We start from the raw sequence: 19,239 nt of genomic DNA on the forward strand, positions 1-19,239 counted from the left end.
CCTTTGTAATATGGAAGGTGAAGAAGCATTTTAAGCAAACCCATTTCATAATGGATAAGATATCCAAACTGTAGAAAAGTTGATTTTATTGATAGCTTTCCTCTGAAGGAGAGTGTACATTGTCTGAGAACATTGTGGTTTTTTAACATTTGAAACAGATAAAACAGTCAGTCCCATCTGACCTTTGTGAAAGTGAGGCATTAACAGAGCTTTCAGTTAAAATTTACAACTTTGACGATTATCTGAAAGACCTTGCTCTAGGTTCTCTTGTATTTTGTTAGTGTTTAAAACCTTGGTGGCTCAGAAGACCCAGCAAACTTGAAGCATTAGGTAGATGAGACCTGTGTGGCTGTGCCATTATCTTTACCTATTTTTGTCTTATTCCAGTTCATGCAGATTACAAAATACTCTTCCCCCTGAGTGTAGAAACCTTTGCTGCTTCTTGTTATGTCTTGAAGGAGGTATTTTCTTCTTGAGACCTGGCAGAGCTCTCTAAAAGGGAAGTCTTCATTAGGAGCACTAGAAATAAACCTCAAGAGTTTAGAGACCTTCTTTATGACACTCATGTCACTGGCTGCTTTGTGAGTTCTAACTGGTAGTTGCTGTTAAACTTCAGAAGTGGTTGTTTTGCTGTGTCATTGATGTGTTGCAACACAGTGGGATTTGAGAAAAATAGGTTTCAGTTTTGAAAACTTTGAAAATCATTATACAGGAGCTAATGGATTATTTTTGTGGTTGCTGTAGATAATCAGAAAACGGGGCTGAAAGGGGTTCAGGTTGAAGTTGCCAGTTGAATAATCGAGCTTTTTTTCTTTTAAAGCTTCCAGGAAAAAACAAAGAAACAAAAAAACCCCTTCTTTATCATTCAATGGTGATACTTGGTTTCCAACTGTCACAACTGCAAAACCTTCATCTCTTGACAACCAGCCTTTGAATACATTACATGCTGTGGTTTTGAATCAACGAGTGTAAATGTAAAAGTGTTTCACAGTCATCTATAATTTTATTCTTCATTTGTGATGTCATTGAAACATTTGGCTGCTGCTGTTTCCATTAATTAAAAAAAAATAAAAGGAAAAAAGTTTATATTTCGGAACAGAACTTCATATAAAATTTTCATGGTCACATAAAGGCCTTTCTTGCACCTGTACCAACACCTGCACCTCAGTGGTTGCAATTATCATGTAAATTTGGGTTCAGAGACATCTTTCAGTTTCATATATATTGTTGAACTTTCTGATTTTTTTTAAGGTACTGTGTGCTGGAAGGCAACACTGGGTGCTTCAGAGACCAACCTTTTGTTAGCAGAGGTCTTGTTACTGTGTTTTTTCCACTGTGGTCTGAACAGAACTACCATCTGTGCTTTTTGCATTACAGAATTGTGATTAACTTAGATGCTTTTTCTCATTACTGATTATGGGTTTTGTATTCATTCATAATTGTACAGCTTTTATTTTTTTTTGTAGAATCCCTTTTTATCTCATTGTAACTACAGTATAATTTTGCATTTTCTATTTTGTCTCTCTCTAGCTTAGAAGATATTCCATTGGTTTTGGCTTTGTGTAGTAGTCTAAAAGCTTTGACACGACTAAGTAAGCTCAGAAACATACTACTACACATAGAAGTTTTGTCTTGCCAAGAAGGCTCCTAAGTTTGTGCTTGGTCTGTTTTTGAAGGTGGAAACCTAGCATAATAAGCAGTATGCCTGCAAGGTTACAGCTGTGATCTGAATTAACAAGCTACAGCTTGGTTTAGTTTAAAATTCCACTACAGCTTCTAGTTTTCAAATTCCCTTTCCTTAGAGTTTCTAGGAACTTGTTTTCCAGATAGAGGTGTTGTGGCAGACTTCTACCTTACCTGGATGCCAGTGCTGGCCAATCCTTAAGTAGTTTTGTGGTTTTGAAATAGCCTGCTGATAGGAGCATAGCAGTAGATTCTTGGGTTTTATCGGAAGATTGTTTCCTCAGTAGAGAATGTGAACTGTGGAACTAATAATTTACCATAACAATTTCTTAGATGCAGAAAGAGTTACTAGATACTGAACTGGATTTATACAAGAAGATGCAAGCTGGGGAGGAAGTTACTGAATTAAGACGAAAATATACAGAGCTACAGCTGGAAGTATGTTTGTCTCTTCTTTCGTAGCAATTAACTTTTAACCAAATAATTTCATATATGTTTATTAGCTTGTGTATTGTATCATAAACTATTTTTTTCCAGGGTGCAATATTAAGTTACATGTAGATGGAAGCATATAGCAATAATTTAAAAGATTGGTTTCTGAATCCAACTGAGGTAGAGAAATAGTATTGTCTTTCATTTTAGTTGCTAATCTATTTAAATTCCGTAACTGTTTAGATGACGTGGTATTTTATAAATTTATGGTAGTAATAGTTCCTTGAGAGTGGGGAGTCTTTTTAAATTGTTGCCTGTAGGTGGTGGTGTGTTTGATACGGAAGAGTTAAAAAACACTGCTTGATCTTTTATTCTTGTCATCATCCTCTTAATGAGAGTAACCAAAAAGCCTGAAATGCCAAAAGCAATGTTACTACCGCATTGGTTTCAAGAGAAGGAAAACTTACCAAAAGCAAGTACTATGTTTAAAGAAGTGGTCAATGTATAGAAACATGCTTTTTCTTAAAGTACTTGCTTTTAAAAAGATTCAGAAGGCTGTGCAAGATTCTTCATATCTGTGTCTTATTTTAGAAATTCTGAATGCTGTGGGTGTTATTCTGTGTTACATTGCACTGTCTTGCATATATGATTGTGTAATATCTACTTAATTGCATGATAATCTTATCTCTTTTTACTGTTAAGCAGGCTGCTGTGTCGCTTAAATCCCTCTTAATGAAGTTTGGTCATGTCTTATGTATAACTACATATGAACACAGTGCACATACATACGGCTAAGTTGCATTAAAATCTTACTTTGAAACTAAGTTGTTATGCAGCTTTGGTAATTATGAAAATAGGTTTGTTAACAAGCCAAGCCGATTCAATAGAGATTACATAAAAGCTTATGTTAATAATATATTATGATGGTGAATAATAGTTCATAGGTGTACTGAAAACTTACTTTCTAAATGTATGATTTATAAATACGGGAATTGAATGATCTTTAAAATAGCAGTAGGAAAGTAGGTGCTTGTTCAAGATAAAATTATGCTGTAGTTGAGTGTGCTAATCCTACTCCATCTCATATTGAGTCTGTATTTTGTGTTGGAAAAGAAATTGTAGCTCTTTCAGGAAAACAATTTTTCATAATAAGATGAATATTCTGAGGCCTTTAGCAAACACTGATCAAAGCAGATGGTGAAAAACAGGGTTATCAGTAAAGCATACCAGTAGGTTTCAAGGAACAGCATGAAATGTATCCCTTGCATAATTTACAAGAGGGATATGGGTTTTTTCCCTTGATGTTTGTTTGATTCTTCAGTATTCATACAAATTCTTTAGAAAAAAATTATTCACACATTGTCATTGTGACTTTAACTCCCACAACATTCATGGGTTGCTTCTGTGGCTTGTAACCTGCTGCTCTGTTTCAGGTAGCCCTGATTTTACTGTGAGAAACCGAAACAGTATACAGGTTGATTGCTGAGACAGCATAATATTTAATGTTCTGGAGTATTCATTTAACCATTTAAAATGTTGGGGGGGGGGGGCGGGGGCACACAAACACAAAAACAAACAAACAAACCAACAAAAAAAACCGCACCAAACCTACAGGATTTTCTTTATGAAAACTAAAAAAAATGGACTATATACTATTGTAAAATTGTCTGAATAATTTAATGAATAAAGCCATAACAGATGGATCTTCCTCATGGGTGATATCATTGGCATGCATTAAAGTAGTGCTATCAGTGCTTGAGTTGTAAACACTGTAGGATATGTTAAAAACATTATTATGGTGATTTCATTTAACATTTGATTCCTACATCAGATATATTTGGGTTTGAAAAGATCTTTTCTCCTGTTATAAATATTGAAATTAAGTCCTTGAAAGTGCTTTTTTGAAACTTAAAATAACTTTGGCAAATTATTTACCATCATCATCCTTTTGACTTTTCTTGGAGACTGCATGCCAGTTCTTTAGAAGGCATACACAGGTATTGTGGGAATGGAAATCAGTGAGTACGCAGAGCCAACTTTTTAGCAAATACTTTGTTGTTAGAGGTGCTCCTTAGAGCCTCTGTTTCATATCTCACAATTCTGTGGCCAAAAGCTGGATTAATTCTGGTTAAAATAAAAGCCCTGGCTGGATTTTCAGAGACTAATTAAGAGGCAAAGATAAAGATACAAATTTAGTAGTTACTCACCAGATAAGGAAAATTTGTTAATGAAATTTCAAATGTTGTACTGTAGCTCCTTTCTCCTGAGAGGAATTATCCTCACAGATAAGGGCTTTTTTGATAACTCTTTTTAATACCTGATTCTTTTTTCCTATTTCCACCTTATTTTTGATCTGTTGTTAATTAACAGTATTAGCTATTCAGTGTTACTAAGTTGTTCACCTTTTGTTATTTTAAGACCTGTAAGCTGCTCTTTCTGAGACGTGTTTGGGAATGTGTCTTTAGGAAACATCAGAATATGTGTTTTTTAATTTTGTCTAAACGTTTAGATTATGAATTTTAATATATCGATATGTTATGTATAAACATCTTAGGCTGCCAAACGAGGGATTCTTTCTTCAGTTCGTGGTAGAGGGGTTCATGCAAGAGGTCGGGGTGCATCACGTAGCAGAGGTAGAGGAATACGAGGCCGGGGTAGAGGCAGAGGAGTTCCTGTGCATGCAGTGGTGGATCATCGACCTAGGGCATTAGAAATCTCTGCATTTACAGAAAGTGATAGAGAAGATCTTCTTCCTCATTTTGCGGTATGTGGCAATTTCACTTTTTACGTTCTTTTCATTCTATTGAATTACTTTTCTCTTGATTCACTTAATCTGGAAATGCCGTTTAGGAATGAATCTTTACCATGATATGCCTGTTCATGGAAAAAGAGGGTGCATCAGAAAAAGGTGAAACAATGAGAAGTTACACCATTGATCCAACTAGTTATAACTGTAACCGCATAGCATTTACAAGGCATTGGTTTTTTTTCTTAAGAAGAAATGAAATTGGGAATATAAAGTAATGACTTAAAATATTTGTTTGTTCAGGATATATGTAAAATTTTTAGAAATTTTTAGGTGTGGAAAGATAAAATAACTGAAGGGATGGTGAGAACAAAGGCTGGTTCAGTGCCAAATTTTCAATACCTGAAGTCTGTTTCTTTACTGAAGTATCTTAACCAAGTGCTTAATGAGAGTTCTCACCAAAAATTTTCAATGCTTTTGCCTAATTTTATAAATTTAAGAATCAAGATGAAAATTGTGCAGCTATATCCGGATCTTGGCAGGGCAGCCAAAAGGTTTCTGTCTGTTCATCTCTAAGCTTACAAAGTCAGAGATTTTTCTACATTTTTTTCTATTTTTATTCTAAAAAATTATAAATCAACATACATAATTTTTAGCAAATTTTTATGTGCAAACATAATAAACGTAAATTTATAAAAACCCACCGCTATTATACTAGGTTTTTTAAGGTGTCATGCTTCCAGGAGTATAGATACATGTGTGTGTACACATGCACATACATAAACATACATATATGTTTTGTTCCCCTTAAATATACCACATCATACCTATACAGGGGAATGAAAAGGGAACCATCATACCCATAAGGGGAACAAAATTACTTTCTGTAGAGATGAATGACAGACCAAACATTTATACCTATATATGTGCGTGTGTGTGTATTTAAGGGGAACAGAAGTACTTTCTGTAGGGATGTATGGTGGACCAAATGTTTGAGCAATGACTTTATAAATTTTTGGTGTAAAACTAAGAACATAAAACTTTAAAATGAAGCGGTAAAATCCAGTGGTCAATCATAGGACATTTCCGAGTCTAGTGTCAATGATAAGTATAAGAATCAAGTTATTTTTTGATCTATGGCACTATATTGTGATTTAGTCTGCCTTGTGGATATTGCTAAAGTAAATTTTGCTGGTCACCTTTCATATTTTGCATTTCATTATGTACTTTGCTTGCTGACTGCAAAGAATATAAAACTGAAGACAGAGAATCTGCCACTGGTAAAAGCTTGCTGTGTGCTGTCAGTTTGCGGTCATAAATTTGCTCAGAACTTAGCGTTTTCTTATACTTTGGTTTTATTGCAGGGAGTATGAAATTTACTATCTTTAACAAAAATATTAACCAGAAAAACCTTAGTAGCATCAACAAATCTTTTCAGTGTCAGTAGTCTAACACTGAGAAAAAAATGTTATTTAATTCATTTGCAGGTTGTGCATTTGCTGTTTTTAAACTTGCTCCAAATTCCATGCAAATGCACTGAGCTGTATTTCTGTTTCTGTGATACATCACATCACAGCTCTGCACATCAGCAGTGCACTCGACCTGTACAGATACGTTGGGCATTGCAGCTTACAGTGATGACAGCGTTAAACGTAGTGGTACCACACAGACCATTACAATAGTAGATGGGTCAGGTTCTTAATGTGCTTAAATCAACTTTTGAAACTTTCTGCAGTCCCTGCGTCTAATAAATGATTTTGTGGAAAAGTTTCATAATAGGCTGATGGAATGATCTCAAGATCCCTTCTTTTTAATCAAAAGAGAAGTATTGAAGCAGAACCACCTCTTTTTCTGTCATGATTTTACTTCATACCTATATGCTTATAATCAGGAAACCCAAAGACTACAGCAATTTTGTGTTCTAGAAATGCAAGTAAAAGTAACTGTATTCTTTGCAAAGACAAGTACTCTTGGTATTAAGGCTGGGAAAGGTACACTATTCTAATTTTATGATTTTTGAGGGCATTTGGTTTAGGACAGCATTTTTAGAAGTGAAGAACTATTTCACTAAGCTTTTTTTTTATTTATTAAAAGCAATATGGTGAAATTGAAGATTGCCAGATAGATGACTCTTCCCTCCATGCGGTGATTACCTTTAAGACAAGAGCAGAAGCTGAAGCTGTGAGTAGAGTCTCTGTTGAAAATACTCTGTAACATTCAACTGCTTTCTAGTTACATTATACTTCTATATTTGACTAAGTTTAATACTGCTAATTGTTTAAAAATATTTTAAAAGTCTGACACAGAAATTTAATTCTAGATTAAACAAATCTGTCAGAACTACTGAAATCCTTAGGAAATGAGGGTGTTTATAGCAAGCTGAAGTACAGGATATAGGAGAAATTAAGAGAAACACTCGAGAATTGATAGCTGGATGTCTTGGCTCATCGTTACTTAATTACCAGTTGTTTTTACCTGAAGACTTGGTATCCTCACAGTCTGCCTGAAATTTCCTGAAATGACATCCTGCAGGGTGAGCTTATATATTTTGTTTGGGATCAGTTTTATTTACCTTTGCCTGAAAACCTGTGATAGTGTAAACGTGATTTGGTGGGATAGGATTCTCTCTTCCCCCCCCCCCCCCCCCCCCTTTTTAGCATATTTCTTAGAAATTTAGGAAATTACAGAAGTATAGAATTTCAGAGACTAAAATCCAGAGTTGAGGTATGTCGTAATTCAGCATCCTTACATATGGATCATTGGATCTTTACATATGGATCATTTGGCTCAGCAGGACTCCTGCCCTGTTCAGTCCATGGTGTAGGCAGTATGTCAACCTGCGCAAAATCATGACCATAATTGTTCTGCAAATGATTTTATTTTCTTTAAAATCCTTGCATCACTGTTGGAAAGGAGTATCCTGAAAATAATAAGGACTCCAGAAAGAATGGATTGGTATTTACGGTATGGTTGTGTGGAAGGATTTCATTTTATATTTATATTTTGCACAAAGTTTCTGTTTTTGCACGAAGTTCATCTTGTGGAGTTCACCTGAACACAGTTGTTCTGTCTGGCCAGAATCCTCTTTTTGTATGCTTTATCTTGACTTACCAGTGACCTGATAGACAGAAATACTCTTATTTACAATACAAGTTAAGCCAATCACAATAGTTTTGGATACTTACAGTATCATTGTGGTTACATATTTTGAGAAACAATTCGATACGTGTGCCAAAGATGTTCTACAGAAACACAGAATTTTTGTTTGAGAAGCTCTTAGATACAGCAATGATGAGCACTAACTGTACGGAGGTGGTAATTATTCTGTAAAAAAGGAGGTGTGATAAATGGTACACAGTATATACTGACTGATTGGAAAAACCAGTGCTGTACAACTGTTTTGAGGGAACACAGTTCAACTATGAACAAAAATTCTGTGGAGAATAAGAAATACCTGCTTTCAGGTAAAAGCTGTCATAATTAGTATACTCACAAGTGGACTGAATTACGGTTGGAATTTTAGTTTTGGTGCTTCCTGACATTGGGTACTTCATTTTGCAACTTCATATTCTTTGACATTGTCTTTTATGTAAGAAATATTCTAAGTATTGCAAGGATCTTCTGATACCCTGAAAATAAAAATAGGTCACCTAGAACAATAATCTGATTTTATAGACTGTCCAAATAAAGTCTGTCCTTCTCGCAGGTGGAGTATGATTCACAACTGCGCTCTTGACAGTATCTTACTACAGATACTTTTTTATCAGCAAAATACAGTTTTTACTGTTATAACTTGTTTTGCCTAAAAATTGGCACGGAGAGTCATTTCAGCCTTCGCTGAAATGGTAGTATTTTGGAACCAAATGTAGAAGTGTAGAGATAGGAAGCACCCAAAAAAGAAGGTTGGGCAGAGAATGTGTGTGATGTCCACAATCTAGTTAGCATTAAACGTTTTAATTGTCAAATAACTTTGTGTCTAACTGCACCTTCATTTTTAGATTAAAATTCTATGAAAACTGTATTTGATCAAATATAGTAAAGTCTGTATTATCCTTAAGATATTCTTCTATATTAAATACAATTCCACTGGAATTTGTGTTTAGTACTAAAGCAGACTTTAAGACTGGCGATTGGAGAAATTGTAGAAGGTAATCGTTCAAAACCTCTGTTGAGGCCAATTGTGATGTAAATGCAGCTAATATTTTACCTTCTTAAATGAAAATAGGCCTAAGCTTTATGACCGTATATGTTTTAGCCTAGAAGGAAGAGGAAGATTCCCTGTTGTACAATGTTGCATTTTTATGTAGTAGTAATTTCTTCCAAAGATTACAAGTTGTTTTTGGACCTAAATGTCACGTATAAGTACTTTTAAAAATTCTAGTTGTGTGACATTGTGATGAGACCGTGGACAAAAAGCTCCTGAGCTGCATTTTAATAAGCATAGAATCTTTTAAATTTATCATAAATTTATATGTACAGATTTAAAATTTATACCTGGGGACTTTAATATCACACAATTCATGTTCAGATGTCATTGAACATGTAATTGTTTCTACATTTCACATTATGCTGTGCTTTCAGATTGTACTATAAATCTTTTGTGACCATGACGGTTATTTCGGAATGTTGCTAACGCTGATTTATGCTCATTCATGTTACTTTAATTTGAACATACTATTTCCAAAGCAGCCACTTAATGCAGCTGGTACTTAAAGGCATGAATATCCCATAAGTTAAAATTTTTACATTTCAATTACAACAGCTTTACAGGAAGTGGAATGTTTTCCAGTAGATTAAGTTGTAATCAGAAAGGGGCTTTTTTTTAGTTGTTTGGCGGTTTTTAAATATATTTATATATATATATAAAAATACATCTGAAATAATTTATATTAGTGGGATGTCTTACTTCTTCCAGTAAGTTATGCATTAAAAGTTTGCTGTCTGTCTTTGAAAGGTGAAGAACCCATCGAGATAATATTAAAAACCAGGAAGGTGTTGGCTCAGTATGTTACCCACATCAGCAAATGCTTTATGGTTTTCAAAGCTTATTTTCTTCTGAATGTACTTTAATAGTTTTCCTGAAAGGATGTGCAAGTTCCTTGTGCAGTGAATGAAGTTGGTTTGTTTTAACCTACTAACAGTAATTCAGTATGAATGTACTACAACTTGGATTTTCTTTTGAAAAAGGAGGCTGTTGGTTTATTTCTGGCATTTAAGTATTACTGAAGTTAATTTTTCCCCTGAGAAAGAAATCTGTAACTAAAATGTTTAAACTTGTTTTAGGCTGCAATTCATGGATCTCGTTTTAAAGGACAAGAGTTAAAGTTGGCATGGAACAAGCCAGCTGCTAGTATGTCAGCTGTTGAAACAGAAGAAGCTGAACCTGATGAAGAAGAAGTAAGCTTGCTTTTTCTTTTTTCCCTTTCATTTTTATCTTTTCAGATGAAATAATGTAGCTTTTTCAAAAGAAAATGATCTGTTGATTCATTCTTCGGTTTTTGAAACTAACTCATATTTTGATATCAGAAAGTGGATTTATCTATAAATACATTTCTTGTTTGCTAGGCTGTTGCAAGTACAGATACTTTTTTTCCTTGCAGAAGTGTTTCATTTCTTACACAACAAAAAAATCTCGAGAATATATCTAGAAAATAGAACGTGTGTGTTTGAGCTTGGATGAGAGAGACTGACGATTTTGTCCAAAACATGTTTTTTTGTACCATCTACTTTAGGCACTAATTTCTTAGAGGATCAAATTTCAGAATCTAATCTTCCTTTATAGAGAGATACGGCTTGGAGGATACAGGTGAAAGAATAATTTAGAGCATTTACTAACTTCATTCAGACATCTAAAGTACCCCTGTTCAGTGTTAGTCGTCTTCATAGCACATGAAGGATATTAGACTTGTCCAAATAGTCTCACTTGGTTAATGTAGGAATAGTTGGACAACATTTCTTGATGCATACAAGGCATTACACTCAAAATACCAATCTTTGTGAACTCTGAAATACAAATGTTACTTGGGGAAGAAGCCAAGCAGTCTTTTTTTCAAATTCATTTACTGTCAGTTAACTGTGTATACATAATTGCATATAATAGCTGAAGAAAAGTACTTACTGACTTACTTGGTAATAGTATTTTGTCTGTATCTTTTTTCTGATGATATTTTGGCAAACCTGGCATAGGAGCAGTTTCACAAGATTGTTTTGATACAACCAAATTTGGTTAGTTTGTTTACGTTTTGTATTCGCATTCTGTTCTTTTTCTGAAGAAAGCCGGTTTGTCTGTTTGCTTTCTGCCTCCAAAAATACTAATTTCTTCTTAGCATGCCAGCCAAAGACAGGTAGAGTAGACTACTTCCACCACTATGTATTCATATTAGGCATTTGTGCATTCTGACGTACTAAATATTACTTCCCTTGTATATGTAAGCCTCCAGTGTTGTCAGATAGTAATGAGCTGTGAGTGAACAGGAGCTTACAGTGGAGAATCTTCAGAGCATCTTAGCTATTTTGTCACTTCTCCTTCAGGGATGTATTTCCTGTAAAGACCAACAGCAAAGTTTGTTGCTGCAAGGAGTCTACTTTATTGAGAAGTCCCATTGAGGAACTATTTCACTGAGACTTCTCCATTTTGCATAATGGAGGAAGGGCAGGGAGGGATGTACAAACACTTCAGCAGAGTAAAGGAAGGAAAGCACAGGTTCACTGGTAAGTGAACTACAGTGAGATTCATGTTTTAACCCCACCTGAAGACACTGAGTGTAGGGGGGAACGTTTGGGCTATAGGGAGCAAAAAAGGGGGAATGAAGATAGTAGCTACATGAGATGGGCCCTGGCAAAGGGAAAGGGCAGATTTATAAAGACCTTGGGCCTACATGCTTGATGGCATCTTGTCAGCTGAGAAGTGTTTGTGATAGTGGGATATATCTGGTTTCAGTGGTGGTGTTCTCCTTAACAGGAGTCATCGGGTATGGAAGAGAAACTCAGAGAAAAGACTGCATGAAACTGTTTTCTGTAATTCATAAACTGATGGACTCATCTAAAACTTTTCAAAATTTAAGTAGACAGAGGAAGTGACAAGTTTTTTTACTACTGAGAAATAATTTAATTATTTGAACGTTTATCTTTATGGGAGATACTTCTCCCCTGATGATTTTTTTTCTAATACTTTTCTTGAGATCTGATTTTGTTCTATAATTGTAACTGTTTTTATTTGTCTCTGAGCTGTTTCTACAGTCATTCCTTGGCTAATTATTCATGTGGAAAACGTATAGGAGTTGATCTTGAATCACAAGCCGTAGCTGTTCCTTGCTTTTGCATGCTTGCTGAAATCTTTGCAATAGCAAATGTGTAATATAAAACTACTAGTTTACCTATATTTTTGTTAATAGTGTTGCAGGATTCTTACTTGGTCCAGTGTTTACAGATTTTTTTTTTTAACATGATTGATGTACTTGTGACCCTGTGCCTACAGTTCATCATGCTACTTCATTGTGTGGCAGCTATTGTAAACACATGAAAAACGTTTCCTTCATTTTTCTGTGTCTAAACTACCGTTTTAGTTCAGCTAGGGAATACTATGCTAAAGAGGGATAGCAGGCTTAAGACTTGAATCTAGAGTACCTTGATTTTTAAAAAAAGGGGAGGGCGAGAGAGGTGGTAGATAATTCAGCAGAGTGACATTCTTAATTATGAAATACAGTTCCTAATCCACTCATAAAATCTGAGGTAGGTCTTTTAGACTTGCATGCTATAGAAAACCTCTGGTGAGTAGCCACTTAATTGTGAAAGCACCTGATCTTCCTAGATGCCTTACATTCTACAACTGGGGGCCGAACAGAGTTGACTCTACCGAGTCAAACACAGATGTATAAGATCTGTGAGATATATAAGATGTGTAAGTAGAGATAAGCTTTTAGTCAGCAGTTATTTGCAGTTCAGGGACCTGTTGAGCCGGAGATCTGGTGTTTTTGTAGTTGAAAGCCCTTGATCAGTGTTTATGGTTTTGTCCAGTTTCTTTGGAATCCAAATAGCATCTGTAATGTCCTCCAACAGGGAACACTACTGTTCAGCTATGTCTACCAAGAATAAGTATCTTTATATGGGACCTGCCACTTGCATGTTTAAGTTCTGTGTCTCCTGCTCTTGCATCAAAAAGCAAACCAACATTCTCTCTTCACTTTCTCCGAGACACTTAATATATGTGGACTCCTGTCATTCTTCCCCTCAGATCCTTTCTCTCCAGGCCAGACAGTACCTATAGTTGTTCCCCTATACGGAAGTTGTTCCAGGCTTTTTGATCATCCGTACCACCATGCAGCCTTTGCACCTTAGAGTTCTGCACTGTGTGCTGCCCAAGACGACTCCTTTTTGACAGCTCTGTCATATTTTAGCCTGCTGGACATATAGACACCAGGGAAAGAGGCTAAGTCCTCAGAAGGCTTCTGTTTTTTAGTCTGGCTCAGAGTACCCAAGCATACATTGTTAGACAGGTCAGGTGTCAACAGAGCTGCTTTTTAAATGTACTTTCCACAGGTAGTGAGGGTGGTAGTTTCTCTCTCTTGTAAAACAGCTTACTGGAAAGAGAGAAGGCTTAGTTCTAGGCTTTCTTCAGCCTAGAGTCCCGCATCTCTCCAGAAAGTGCCCTAACTTCACAAATCAACCCTCACGCCTCCTGTTGAATTTGGAAATTCTGTAGCAAAAGCCTAAAATTTCTGGGACAAGAAGAATAAGCAAGGAAGACTGTAACTGTTAGATAACAGCTGAGAGACTTTGCTAGGAAGATAGATTCTTGTGTGATAGTCCTTTCTCTAGCTGGTGCAGATATTGCTATGATAGGTGCAATCATCAAAAAAGTTCCGAGGCAGGGGATAGCTCATACATACACCCCTGGGTCTATATGTAGACAAAAGTTAAACCAACAAAACAACTCACTGATTATCTTTTTTTTTTTAACTTTGCCTCTCTGAAACCTGTAATTGTCGACCTGAAATATTCAGGGTTTTGTGAAGTCTGTTGAGTTACTATGTTGTTACTGAAAGCAATTGAAAATACGTTAATATATTTGTCTAAATTTCTGTAAATATCTGTCTCCCTGCTCCAGTCTTTTAAATTTTTATATTGGCTTTAAGCTTGATTAAGCTGTCAAAATGAATGTGTCTCAGATTCAGTCTTTTTAATACTGTGGAACAGGTGGATTAAGCTCTTAGATGAAAACAGGCATAATTACTGTGAACGTGCAAAAACTAACATTAGTTTTCTGTATATCATCTTAAGTTTCATGGGAACATTGCAGCTTGGGCATAAATGATATGCTGAAGAATCAGAAGAGCTATTTAAGTATGAGGTGCATGTGTACTGGTCGTTTTGAAGTCCACTGAAAAGGAAAAACATGTTCCGTTTACCATTTATTAATATATGTATATAATACACAGTATACTTTTTTGAAAGCATTACTGTTTACAATTAAAACATAAGTTTTTTCTCTATTAAATCGCAAGTATCAGGGATTTGTATTTTGCTTTTGACACCAGAAAATGTTAAAGATCAATGTAATGTCACATTTTTCTCTTGAAGTTTCAGGAAGAATCTTTGGTGGATGACTCACTGCTTCAAGATGATGATGAGGAGGAGGAGGATAATGAATCTCGTTCGTGGAGAAGATGATTCACCTGATGAATGACAATGCTAGAACTGCACCTGTGTTGCATTAGTATTACCTAATGTACTTCTGCATCTTTGTATTAAAGGGGTTTTGCGATGAAGTTGGATTCGGATATAGGCTAAAAAGCAGCTGGTCAGTTATACGTTTTGAGAGATTGATGTTTGAGTTACATTTCAGTAAATGATTGCTAAAGACATCATACTAGGAACATATGCAATGTTTTTATTACATAGTTCTACAGAAAGTTACAGAATTCTTTGGGTTCTTTGTAATTTACCGAATTGGTCAAACACAAATGACCAAAAGTTGTTATAACATAGGTAATTTTTGTTCTATTCCAGATACGGAATGAAAATTTGCATTTAAAATCTTTGTGAATGTTTTCAGAAATGAATAGATAACAGTACTAAACCGAAGTCTCTAAAGTTATGTATTCATAATATTGCATAGTAGTATGCTTAGGCTTTACTATGTACTAGCCTTTTGTTGGATTTGTGTATGTATTTTACCTATGGGTTTTAATGATAAAGTGTATGACTGCTTTGCATATAAGTCCTTATGACTTTAAGATGTTAAAAAATAAAGAAATGGAATGGTCTTCAAAAAAAAAAAGAAAAAAAAAGCAATAACCAAAAAAGCTAAAGGCAATGGTCCTTCATAATGAAAAAAAAGGAAAAAAAAAAGAAAAAAAAAAAAAAGAAAAGAAAAAAGACCGTTCCAAATGGCAACCCCCACCCCCATATTCACAAAAGGAGCTCTAATCACTATCACTTATACTAAAATGCTATTGAATATAAAAAAACCTCAACATAATGATGCTTCATTTACATTAACACACAGGTGTGTGCTCTGTTACGTAAAAGCCTTTGGATGTCTTCTGAATTTTGAACTGATTTAAGTCAAATAGAACATAGAATAATATTCCAACAATAAGGCATTTCTTCTGTATCCCTGCACTGTGCAACTCTAGAAGAAAATTTGATCCCACAAAAATATATCCAGTACTGAAATGTAATTTTGAAAATATATTAGGTGGAGTATTTGGTAGGCATTATTCTAGAAACTTTGACTACGCACCATAATGCATCTTTTTTTATTCCTGTGTTTCTATGATTACATTTTTCTGTTTCAAAAGTAACACTCAGAAGATACTAAGTTCACACTATAGTGAATGTCCATCATTTAAAAATGTACATATGTGAAATGTTAGTAGAGTTTCTACTCCACAGAAATACTTAACTGACTCTTCCTAACGGGGCAGCCTCTTATGTGAGGTCTGAAGTTTCTCCGTTTCTTAGGAAGCGGAACTGCCTAGTCCTTTGCAGTAAAGGACCTCTTTCAACAGAAAGACTTGTTTTTTATTTCCCTATAGTGGCATTCTGCTGGTCTGTTTTCAAAAGAAAATGCATTTATCAAGTATTAGAGTTGTGGGGCTTGGGTTTTTTTTTTCCCCCCATCAACTCATTAATGAGTGCAGCATAAAACCACTATCTCGTTTATCAAGTAGATGGAGGGGATAGTACTTCAGTTAACAGTGTATTTTCTTTAGTCTGTGTTTTTGTCTTTTTGCAGGGGAGGTGGGGGAGAACTGCTGTAACTCATGTCCCTGCCCTTTGGGGATTTTTTTTAAACTCTGAAACAGGAATGGAGGGAAGCAGGAGTAGTTCCATCCCAGAGAGAAGAGCTCTGGCTGTAGAGTTTTTATTCTATGCTTTTCAGTTATTTGAGGGCTTTTTAAGACTTGGATCCCGTTCGGGGGGTTTTTTGTTGTGGTTCCTCCCCCATGTCCCTGTGTGTATGCATATCTTGTTGCAAAAATATGCACTTAAAATTTTTGTATAGTCTTAGTTTCACATTGAAATTTCACAATTGACTGCCATGCTTGTTACAGTAAGTTCTAAATCTTGCCATAAGGAATTGTATTTGGGAAGTTTATTTCCTTTTACACTGAATTTCAGGCAAAATAAAATATTTTAAGAACCTTTTTATCCAGTGCTCTGAATGAGCTGTTCTAGTTCACTGAATGAAATACAAGCTTTCCTACTTTTCTTTTTTAATAATTTAGTACATCCGAAGGGCGCCAGATTGACAGTCTGGGAGGTGGAATTTTTTTGTGTGTTGTCTTACAGAACAGGTACAGCACAGGGAAGGACTGTGCATGCTGCCTTAAGGTGGTCGTGTGGCATGCTTTGGTGCTCAAACCTACCTTTTCCCTGCAGTCAGTCAACACAAGCTAATGGCAACTATTAGTGCGTTCTGTACACAAATACTTCTTTTGAACCATCTGAAATTGCTGTATCAAGTAATTTTAAAATCAGTGTTGCAAGTTTGCCTGCTTGTTTCAAATTCAGCCTGGTAATGCATCCATGCAAGACTCATTTCTTAATAATTGTTTGCACCCTGGTCTATCTGTAAAGAGATGAAGCCTTTTAAAATTCCTTCTACCACCTTCCTCCCCCAAACTTCCGTCAGTGAATGGTGTCAGGGAAGGGAATTTGTACTGGCCTGTATTTTGTCCCCTGCTGTTACCTTCTGACACTGAATGATTGGAAACCAGCAGGATCAGAATGGCTTGGCTTACTCTCACTTTAAGAAACAAACCCAAACGTTTGTTTCAGTCCAAACTAATCTGTGATTGTATGACATTCAGCCTAAGAGAACGGTGTCCCGGTTGCAGTCTGGCTGGATTCTGTACGTATTCCTGTCATTATCAAATTACTTTCTTGATTTGATTTCTTTTTGGCTTCCTCTGTCCTTGTATTCCTTATCTAGCTCTGCTCTCCCCTCCCTTTTTTGCTGCCACCTTAGCCCCAACTCCTGTCTTTTCAGTTCAACCAGATTCTTATTAGCATAGCCTTCATTGCAATCTGTTGTCACCTGAAACAGCATCCTTCCTTGTTCGAATCAACAGACTAAGCATCCTGCTGACTTTCATTCCCTCCTTTACTTAGCTGATCCTTCTGAATGCATTCTCATGTATGCCTCCACCGTGATTAGCTAAATCATTGTATTTTTTTAACAGTTCTGCAAATGGATTTTCCTAGTCCGAAACACCGAGAGCGGAGTAACCTCGGTTCTCCCCAGGCAGCTTTTCAAAATTTCTATGGAAAAAAAGGTAAACATTTAAGAAGGTGTTTTCTTTTCCAGCTAGATGCTAAGGGGCTTGAGTAAGAGGTGATCTGACACGTAGATCAATGACAATATTGTAGTAAACCACATTTGGTTGAAATAAAAAAAAATTTAAGTAATGGGAGTCAGTAATTCAGGCTATATTACCATCTGTCTACAAAACAACAAAGTAACAAGAATACCTCTTTGAAGCATCACTTATGGCCAGTGCTATCTGTACTTTTTCTTCTCTTAAAACTCACTTACTTCAAATCAGAAAACCCACAGAAGAACTAGAAGTTATTTATTTGTGAAACACAAAGGGACAGGACTTATTTTACAACCAAGTCTAAGCAGGTCTATTTCTTAAATTGAAAAAGCACTTATTGAAAAGTATTTGTATAACTTCAGGCACTTAAGATAGGTTTCTGTTCTAAACCACGCTTTGAGAACAGTCCCTTAATTAGGAAAGGGGTAAAAAAATGTTATTGAGGGAACTGAGGTGCAATGCTGTTCTCAGATACCTAATTTAAAACATCTGGTTTTGGTGACCATCTACTCCGAAGAGGCTTCCAAATGGGCTGTGCCTACTAGTCTTGTCAGCCCTTAGATAACTTTTAATAACAGTACATTTATTTGAGAGTTTTTTAGGTGGAATGAACAATTTGTAATTGTCAGTTGTCTCATGAGCGTAAAAGAGCACAAAAGATAGACAAAAATTTGATTTTGACTCAAGGAAGTGATTTTGGACATTCCCTGTATTTTTTTAACTAATCCCGGAACTAGTAGGTCTCACTAAATATAGGTGGGGAGCGGCAGGGAATTTTTTTTTCTTTCCCCAGCCATACACTACTGTTGTAGCAATACACAACCCTTCATCAAAGGGCTATGCCCCATTTACTGTAATTCACCCTTGTTTTAATGTTGCAACTAAAGAAGATAGATTCAATCCTACACCACTTACCTTTATTACAATTAGAAAATTAAATTACACAAGATTAGAGCGACTGGAACAAATAGCAGAAATTTGAGGGGGTTTGGAGGGGAAGTAATTGAGTTAAGTGTGAAAATCTGAACAATTTTGGTTGTTCTTTGTCATCCTGTTCTGAGTGCAGTTGTTTTTTACTCTACTGGTGTTATAGCACTTGGTTACTTTAAAATGAACCTGTTAAGACAAACTAGAAGTTCTTGATCAAGTTCTTAAAAATTATCAATTATCTTTTTCGGTTCAGCCGATACAGCTGTGAACTGATCCTTGGTGAAAATGAACTCTTAGTTTTTGTGGACTCATGTAGACCTTTATAAACACACTACTGTGCTTGTCACACAGTTGCCTAAATACTGTAGTTTTATAAAATAATTATTTTCATTTTCTACTTTAATATGTCTCTGCATGTTTTATTCTGAACGATGTTTTAAATCTGTAGACATCAAAAATACTTGCAACAAAAGTAGACTTTGATTTCAGTCTTTTATTTAAATTCTCTTTAGATCTAATGGGAAGACTAACGAGAGGGATTTCAAGAACAAGCTGCACAAGAAATTTCTCTTTTTTCCCTAATGGGTCATTATTTGTAAAATTCTTCTATACGTGTTAATGCTA

At 35.5% G+C, this 19,239-nt stretch overlaps 1 protein-coding gene across 5 annotated transcripts in view; it reads left to right on the top strand.

The window, feature by feature from the left end:
• Positions 1 to 19,016, top strand: part of RBM26 (RNA binding motif protein 26) — a 59,491-nt gene extending 40,475 nt beyond the window's left edge. For all 5 annotated transcript variants that reach the window (XM_064440700.1, XM_064440704.1, XM_064440702.1 and 2 more), the window contains 5 exons: positions 2,017 to 2,121; positions 4,670 to 4,879; positions 6,956 to 7,042; positions 10,145 to 10,258; positions 14,441 to 19,016. In XM_064440700.1, the coding sequence (XP_064296770.1) occupies positions 2,017 to 2,121; positions 4,670 to 4,879; positions 6,956 to 7,042; positions 10,145 to 10,258; positions 14,441 to 14,530 (606 nt within the window). In that variant the 3' untranslated portion in view covers positions 14,531 to 19,016. The remainder of the gene's footprint in view (positions 1 to 2,016; positions 2,122 to 4,669; positions 4,880 to 6,955; positions 7,043 to 10,144; positions 10,259 to 14,440) is intronic.
• Positions 19,017 to 19,239: the final 223 nt, after the last annotated feature.

Source organism: Phalacrocorax carbo, chromosome 1, assembly GCF_963921805.1.
Source record: "Phalacrocorax carbo chromosome 1, bPhaCar2.1, whole genome shotgun sequence".
Classification (NCBI taxonomy): domain Eukaryota; kingdom Metazoa; phylum Chordata; class Aves; order Suliformes; family Phalacrocoracidae; genus Phalacrocorax; species Phalacrocorax carbo.